Source organism: Staurois parvus, unplaced genomic scaffold (assembly GCF_062004578.1).
Source record: "Staurois parvus isolate SC_StPar_1 unplaced genomic scaffold, SC_StPar_1.0 ptg001147l, whole genome shotgun sequence".
Classification (NCBI taxonomy): domain Eukaryota; kingdom Metazoa; phylum Chordata; class Amphibia; order Anura; family Ranidae; genus Staurois; species Staurois parvus.
In genome coordinates this window covers 455825-465000 of record NW_028318943.1, presented here as the reverse complement: position 1 = coordinate 465000, position 9176 = coordinate 455825, and the positions used below count along the sequence as shown (strand labels likewise).

Sequence of the window (9176 nt, the reverse complement as noted above, 5' to 3'; positions counted from 1 at the left end):
CCAGACCAGAAAAGAGAGGGGAATCTCCATGATATCATATACACATGTGTATTATTAATACGTTTCTGGTTAGTGCGCATTTCTAACTTTTGCACTGGGAATCAGCGAGCACCATTACTGGACTGTGATTTATTTATTTATTGATTCATTTATTCATTTGCTTTGGTTTCATTTATTATTTATATCTGCCCGCAATATAGTAACATTACACAGCGCTGCATTTTCTTTATATATATGAAAAAAATTATTGGTGTCATGCTACTGGCTTTTGCCAAGTGGAGTTGGCCCTAGAACTATTGAGGCACCATCAAATAGAAGGTCAATCAATCACAGCTCAATGGACCCCTAGCAACCTGCTGAGGAACCCTAGGTCTCCATGGAACCCTGGTAGAGAATGGCTGGTCTAGATCCATGCTAATTTTCACATATTGCCAGAAAACTCTAAAACTAGAAAGTATCTTCCTAATGTTCTTTTCTCCAATAGGTGGATGGAGTTTACCTCCTGATAGCCGCTATGTGACCTTGACGGGGACCATCACCCGCGGGAAAAAGAAAGGTCAGATGGTGGACATCCATGTAACTTTAACCGAAAAGGAACTACAAGAACTTGCAAGATCCAAGGAGCTGTTACAAGATGAGCCAGTGGAGGGGAAAAAGACCTGTTCAGTTGGACTGGACAGAGGTCCACACATCCTCCTCTGGAGTACCCTTTGCTTGCCCGTTGTATTTGTTCTCGCCTTTGTCCTTTCCTTTTATTATGGGACCATAACTTGGTATAACATCTTCTTGGTATACAATGAAGAAAGGACTTTCTGGCACAAGATCACCATATGCCCGTTCTTAATCATTTTTTACCCTATTATCATCGTGGTGGTCTCCTCGTCTCTGGCCATCTATACAACGGTGACCCAACTATCCTGGTCATTTGGGGACTGGTGGCGGTCTGTGCGGGACATGGAGAAGGGTTTTTGCGGCTGGCTTTGTAGCAAACTTGGCCTTGAGGATTGTTCCCCGTACAGTATTGTAGAACTGCTCGATTCGGACAATATTTCCGGGAGCCTCTCTGTAAAAGGTTCTACACAAGGGGTTGAGACTTCTGCTGTCTGATCCCGCTATCTAGAGGAGATTCATGTTCATAGTTTTTGGGTTGTTTTGTTTTTTTTTTCCTTCTTTCCTAATAATTATGGTATACCGGTGTGAAAAAGCGGTCTGCGCCATATGGAGTTACGCTGGTCATTTGTGGATATGATTATGAGCTTTTTAGTGAATTTGCCAATGGTTTCTGCATGTTTGGATTCCATGTTTGTTTGGTTGATGAAAGCAAAAATCATAAACTGCATGGACATTTAAAAAAACAAAAAAAAAAAAAACAACAAAAGAACAAAAACACCACACAAGCCAAGTCTTATTTTGTTAAAAAAAATGGCAACCTGCTCCTTGGCTGAACATATCCATGGGCTTTAGTGAGCCACCACTCAGTACGTCTAGTTTTAATGTTTGCCTTGACTGGGGTTGCAAAAACCAATCCAGGTCACCAACCCTTTTAGGGAACTACCTCTTTTGGATCACAATGCAATGGCAATGTTTTTATTGTATTCCATGACAAGATAGTTTAGGTGTAGTAACCCTTAGCAAAAAATCAGAAGTCAGCCAATGGTCTCTGATGGTCAATACCAATGTATTTGGATTTCTGGGTTGTACGAGGAGCCTTTCTCAAGCAAGGTTCCATGGAACCTTGGTGCTCCTCCAGAGTTTGCTAAGAAGAGTGCAGTGATGGATTGATTTCTTGCCTCCACTGACCACCAACGTAAGGGGTTCATTACAATTTTCAATGTATTTGTTTAATTTCATGATTATTACTCAAGGTAGTATTGTGGGAATAGGGATTAAGTACATCTCATTCTTTAATTTAAAGCCCAACTCTGGGTAGGAGAAACAGTCTTACCTGATCCTCAGCTTCCCTGGCAGATGCCCCCCCACACACACACACACAATTTGGCGTTAGATTGTCCCTTGCTGTCCTCGCATCCAGAGCAGGGCTGTGGAACCTGCTTTGGTCTTGATGATGTTAGGACCCTAGACTGGTGAATTGTGGTTTAGCAGATGCTGCAAGAACCAGTCCAGCTGCAGGGAGAACCATAGATTGCAGGGCAGAAATTTGCTGGATTTCCCCCATCAACAAAAGCGAAGCTTTTTATATTCAGATGGTGGGAGGAAGGATCGAACAAAAAAAAAACCTGTCAGGCTAGTTCTACTGACATCAGTTGATAGACTGACTTCAGTGCAACCAGCCTGCCCATAGATGGGTTGAAATTCAGCTGGTCCCTGCTGAACCAGCCACCATTCACACTGTACCCCCTTACCTTGTGCTGGTGTTGGGAAAAAGATGGGGTTGGAGCTGGGAAGCAAAAAGTGCAAGGTCAGGAGGAGGACCATAGGAGGGTTGGAGTTGACTGCTGGAGTCTCCTGAATGCTGAGACTAGGGGAGGCGAAGACAAGGGGGAGCTGTGGCTGCATAGAGAGGCACAGCATCTGACCTCTTTTCTGTTGCCAATTTCTGAAACAAGGGGGGGGGACTGAGATGAGCCTCTCTGTGGCTACACAGAGAAGTGCAGAAGGATTTGTGTTGTCTTCTCTGCTGCAGACTGCTGAGACCAGGGGAGGCGAAGACTAGGGGGTGCTGCGGCTGCACAGAAAGGCACAGGATCTGACCACCTCTCCGTTACTGTTGAAACAAGGGGGGGGGGACAGAGCTGAACCTCTCAATGGCTACACAGAGAAGTGCAGGAGGAGTTGTGTCGTCCTCTCTGCTGAGACCAGGGGAGGCGAGGACAAGGGGCTGCTGCGGCTGCACAGAGAGGCACATGATCTGACCTCCTCTATCACTGACTGCTGAAACTAGGGGAGCAGACAGAGATGAGCCTCTCCATGGCTACACAGAGAACTGCAGGAGGAGTTGTGTCATCCTCTCTGCTGCAGACTGCTGAGACCAGGGGAGGTGAAGACGAGGGGGTGCTGCGGCTGCTCAGAGACACAGTATCTGACCTCTCTGTTACTGACTGCTGAAAAGGAAGGGGGGGGGGTAGGGGGGACAGAGATGAACCTCTTCGTAGCTACACAGGGAAGTGCAGGAGGAGTTCTGTCATCCTCTCTGGTGCTGCGGCTGCACAGAGAGGCACAAGGTCTGACCTCTCCTTTACGGACTGCTGAAACCAGGGGAGCAGACAGAGATGAGCCTCTTCGTGGCTACACAGAGAACTGCAGGAGGAGTTGTCGTCTTTTCTGCTGCAGACTGCTGAGACCAGGGGAGGGGAAGACGAGGGGGTGCTGCGGCTGCACAGAAAGGCACAGGATCTGACCTCTGTGTTACTGACTGCTGAAAAAGGGTGGGGGGTGGGAGACAGAGATGAACCTCTTTGTGGCTACACAGAGAAGGTCAGGAGGAGTTCGGTCATCCTCTCAACTACTGAATGCTGAGACCAGGGGAGGTGAAGACAAGGGGGTGCTGCGGCTGCACAGAGAGGCACAAGGTCTGACTTCTCCATTACGGACTGCTGAAACAAGGGGGGCAGACAGAGATGAGCCTCTTTGTGGCTACACAGAGAACTGCAGGAGGAGTTCTGTCCTCCTCTCTGCTGATGACTGCTGAGGCAAGGTTGGGGCAGAGATGAGGGGGTGCCGCAGCTGAAGAATAGGTGCGAGGGTCACAAAAAATGCTGCCTGTCAAAACCATGTACCCGCTCCACCCCCAAAAAAAAGTGCTCAAAAGTTTAAAGGGGGGGGGGGCACAAAACGGAACTTCCCTTTTTAATTCCAATTTGAGGGGGAGGAGAGGGTCACGTGTAAGGAACTCCAGATTTTGGCTTTAATCCACAGCATGGCTGCCTCTATTTATTAAACATGACTGGCACACATCCAACAGGCTGGTCATTTTTGGTTCTGACTTATAGCTAATTTTTTTTTTCTTTGTTTCTTTTTTTTTTTTTTTTTAATTTTTAGGAGATCTGTGCAATTGTCTAATATTCATTTATTTTACCAGCAATGGAAACATTTGCTGCGCAGCTGGTTCTGCAGTCTAATTGATTTTTTTTTCTGTACAGAACATGTGAAGTATTTTCTGTATATTATATGCAGCTGAGGCCGTCTACGCTTCTTCAGACAGATGTTTCCTCTGTGTTATGGTTTTTTTTCTTGATATTTTTTTATTCCTATGAAATAAATAAATAGTATCGTCATTTTCCTCCAGGTAGAGAAAAATTATCTAGATTTTAATTTTATAAATTGGTTTTGGCTTAAAAAAAAATACAATTATTATAATAAATAAATAAATATATATATATATATATATATATATAATCTAATAGAGGTTCCTCTGTAGAGTATTGGAATATAATATATATATTATAATATAGGTTCCTCTGTACAGTATGGTGGAGGGTTGGTCACCTTCGCCAAAAAAAAGAACAAAACCGGAACTTCCGTTTAAAGTGGTTGTAGACTTGAAATATGAACAAAGCCTATCCCTCTGCAGTGTGTACTTGTCTCAGTCCAGAGCACAAAGTGTAATTTCTGTCTGCTGCCTCATTTCCTCTGCTATCAGCACAAATTGCTTCTAACAAGGTTTCCTGACACCAAGATAAAAATGGTGACTGGGAGGGAGCTCCAGCACACAACCTGTGATTGAAAGGCTCAGCTCTATTCCTGTGTGAAGGGAGTTGTGTCCTTTCCCTCCAATCAGCTCTCAGAGTTTTTTTCACTGTGCTCTGCAGTGTGTAATTTCAGCTTTCTGACAGCTCAGGCACGCTTTATAAATTCTGTACTTTGAACCCATGTAGAGAAAAGACGACTGCAGATAAACAGGTACAACTTACGTAGGAGGATTTGTTTCATCTCGGTGTATCACCTGAGGCCAGTCACTTCACTGGGAATATGGAAGGGTTTACAACCACTTTAAGGAACAGGAATCTTCTTGCCTTGCTGTTGTTTGAAGTACATGAAAAGGATGCCATACAAAAAAAAAAAAAAGGGGGGGGGGGGGCATCTAGACAAAACTTTATCGGGACAGGAAGTGAAAGTCAATCTATCCAAAGGGAACAGACAAAAACTTTAGTACAGTGGGTCCCTGTGAGAGGTGGTCTATGACTGTTAAAGTCTTCCAGCTCCGGTGAGCACCACTCCCGCATTTCTTAGTCTGGGGTCACAGCGATGGGAAGGGATGGAAAATGTCCCCAATAGGGGTCACAAACAAAAAAAAATCTATTTTTTCTGTCTCTTCAGTTCACCTAATATAAATGAAAGTATAAAAGAAAAAGGTAGAGGAAAAGCTAATGTACTTGCCTTACCCCCCCCCCCCCCCCCCCCCAGCTTCTATGCTGCAGAGTGCAATCCTTCCAACAAGAACCTGGAGAATGTGGAGTACCCAGGGGCGGGACTGACCATTCGAACACTTGGGCACTGCCCGAGGGCCCGGGGTCAGTAGGGGGCCCCATGAGATGCCCCTGGTACCTTTCATTGGCTTTTTCATAGGCCTTTTTGGGTGTGGGCGAGGACACGGGCCCCATGATCCCTTATTGCCCGGGGGCCCCATGAGTTTTCAGTCCGCCCCTGGGAGTACCCCAAATCTCACAGGATTGATGCTACACCACGCTGCAGAGTTCACACTATAGAAATACAGTCCAGATGCCTTCTGGGTGCGTTTCTGCATGCGCAGTTTTGACACGTTCCGGTGCTGTCTGTTCACACTATAGAAATGCAGCCCAGATGTGTTCCGGGTGCGTTTCTGCATGCGCATTTTTTACGTGTTCCGGTGCAGTTTTTATGCGCTTTTGACACGTCCTGGTGCATTTATGATACATTCCAGCTCATTTTTCCCTCTTTTTCTTCAATTTAAATAGGGACATGCGCGTTCCCATGCATTTTTTATGCATTTTACCACAATCCAGTACAGTCCTCTGCAGGAAAAATGCAGCCTGTTCTACTTTTTTTTTTTTTGCATCCGGAACGCATTGGAACTGCAAGCACTGATGTGAACTGACATGGACAATCATATCACCTATTTTCAGTGCGTTTTGGATGCAGAAAAAAAAGCAACTGAAATGCATGGAGGGTGAACTGGCCCTAAAGGCAAATAGATTGTGAACTTTTCACTCTGCGAGTGCAGTTGCTCCAGAGCGATGTAAATGAGGAAAGATTCACTTCGCAAAGAATACCCAATCACATGCAAGGAAAATAGAAAAACAGCATTTTTGCTTGCACATGATTGGATGATGGGTTCCGGCTGCTGATTCTCGGGACTCGATGATCGTTGGTGGAGCTAACAGGGGAGAGGTGTGTATGTAAACAACGCAGATCTTTCCCCTGCCAGCAAGGACATGCTGCTTTGTATCTCTCTGCACAGCATGTCTCCCTAGCAGAACAGCACACAGTTAACCCTTTGATCGTCCCAGATGTTAACCCCTTCCTGCCCAGTGTCATTAGTACAGTGTCAGTGCTTTTTATTAGCACTGATCACTGTATTGGTGTCACTGGGGATGTCAATGGCAGTTAGTCCCCGTCCCCCCCCCCCCCCAGTGTCTGAATGTCCACCGCAGTCTCGCTATAAGTTGCTGATCGCCACCGTTACTACTAAAAAAAAAAATTAAAAAGAATAAAAATCTATCTACACCGCCAGTTGTAAACGCTATAACTTTCACTTAAATCAATTAATTTACACATATTGGGATTTTTCTTAGCAGACATTACAGAATACATTTTGGCCTAAATTTATGAAGAAATTTTTATTTTTCAATTGTTTTTGCTGGACATAATAGTAAAAAGTCAACAAAAAATTGTCGTTTTTTTTTTTTTTATAGTGCAAAAATTAAAAACCGCACAGGCAATCGAATACCATCGAAAGAAAGCTCTATTTTTGTGGGGGGGAAAAAGGACATACATTTCATTTGGGTGCAGCGTTGCATGACCGTGCAATTGTAAAGTAACACAAAAAATTGACTGGTCAGGAAGGGGGGAAATGCTCTGGAGGGCAAGGGGTTAATGTGCCTGACTCTTTCCGAAAACACAGCAGCTCGAAAAAGCATAGATGTGAACATGTTCCATAGAAAAAAATGTTAAATGGACTGTACTGCGTTTCTACAAAAAAGCGTTTGAGCTGTTTCTGCATTGTGGTTTTTTTTTTACGCGTTTTTGATGCAGTTTGTTTTTCTTTTAAATTTTTCTTGTTGCTAGGCAGATTTAAAATGCAGCAACAACTCACTACATGCTTTTTTGCAGCATTTCCATTGAAGTCTATAGAACCAAAAACTCAACTTTTTGCGTTCAAAAAAACTGCAGCGCATGCGCACCAAAAGGATGCAGGACCTTTTTTTTTTTATTTTATTTTTTTTTTATTGGTCCTTACTAGAATTGGATCATATGGGTATCATATGGGTATTCTCACCTATGCAATCCGATTCTGCACATCGCACCGCGTTATGCGGACCGATTTCGGGGTGTTAGCATACACACCCACAACAGTTCGCATGAACGGGGTGCGATTGTGGTGCGGAATTTGCACAGAAACCGCTGTGAATTCCACACCGCATCAGTGTGAACTCAGGGTCGGTTCACACTATAGAAACGCAGTCCAGATGCCAGGGGCGGACTGACAACTCATGGGGCCCCCGGGCAATAGGAGATCATGGGGCCCCTGTGTCCTTGCTCAAACTCAAGCCTATGAAAAAGGTACCAGGGGCGTCTCATGGGGCCCCCTACTGACCCCGGGCCCTCGGGCAGTGCCCGAGTTTCCAAATGGTCAGTCCGCCCCTGCCAGATGCGTTCCGGGTGCTTTTTTTGCGTGTTCAGGTGTTTTTTTGTTTGTTTTTGTTTTTTTTAATGCATTCCAGTTCATTGTTTTCACTCTGTTTTTCTTCAATTTAAATAGACGTGCATTTTTGGCGCGTTCCGGTGCGTTTTTGATGCGTTTTACTGCGCTCCAGTACAGTTCTGTGCAGAAAAAACGCAGCCTGTTCAATTTTTTTTTCTGCAACCGGAACGCACTGGAACTGCAAGCACTAATGTGAACGATGACATTGACCACCATATCACCTACTTCCTGTGCGATTTGGATGCAGAAAAAAAAGCAACTAAAACGCACGTAGCATGAACTGGCCCTGACCCTTTCCAAAAAAACGCATCAGGTGTAAACGCAGAGATGTGAACGTGTCCCATAGGAAATCATGTTATATGGACTGTACTGCGTTTCTGCCAAACGCCGCGGAAAACGCATACCTGCGAACCTAGGGTGAGATCTTGCTTTAAAACAGATGTTGTTGCTGTGAAATGGTCGCGATGGATATTCACAACTGTCACTTCTGTAGGTTGTTACACCGCATAGCCTCATGAAATGACGTCGCTCTTCTTTTTCATTGTTCATCCCAGCCGTGGCTGAATCACAAATGATGTATTTTGCACTTTTTTGAAAAAAAAATGGGGAATGCAATATAACAAATGTAGCACGATAATAGCTGGTATTATGTGATGTTACTATGACTTGCTGCTCTTGTGAGGTCATTCAGGGTGAAGTAATAAAATCAGGTCAACTGATCTAGAGAACGCGTTGTTGTGTGTCACTTTGTGTGTCTGGTGGGAAGAACGTCTCCGCCTGCACCCCAGGGATCTCCGGTTACGGGGCCAAAGCTGTGATAAGCGATCGCTAGCAAGTGCGACATTTCGGAGTCTCGCAGGACCCGGTCACATGCCTGATGGAGGGTTCCTGCGAGACTCCGAAATGTCACACTTGCTGTAACTATGATTGCCTATGTGGGCAGCACAGTGGCTAAATGGTTAGCACATCCGCCTGGCAGTACTAGGGTTGCTGGTTCGAATCCCAGCCACGGCACCACCTGCCCAGAGTTTGCATGTTCTCCCTGTGCCTGCGTGGGTTTACTCCGGGTACTCCGGTTTGCTCCCGCACTCCAAAGACATGCTGGTAGGTAATTAGACTCTGTCTAAATTCGCCCCAGTATGTGTATGTATGAATGTGAGTTAGGGACCTTAGATTGTACGCCCCTTGAGGGTTAGGGACTGATGTGAATGTACAATATATATGTAAAGCGCTGCATACATTGATGGCGCTATAGAAGTACCTGAAATAAATATTAAAGCTTTGGACCCATAATTGGAGATCCCTGGTGTGCTGG

The 9176-nt window shown here is 45.0% G+C and overlaps 1 protein-coding gene across 1 annotated transcript in view; it reads left to right on the top strand.

Moving 5' to 3' along the window:
• TMEM169 (transmembrane protein 169) overlaps window positions 1-8589 on the top strand; it is a 17621-nt gene extending 9032 nt beyond the window's left edge. Inside the window, exon 2 of the mRNA XM_089659324.1 lies at window positions 485-8589. Within this exon, the coding sequence (XP_089515450.1) occupies window positions 485-1107 (623 nt within the window). The 3' untranslated portion in view covers window positions 1108-8589. The remainder of the gene's footprint in view (window positions 1-484) is intronic.
• The last annotated feature ends 587 nt before the right edge of the window (window positions 8590-9176 follow it).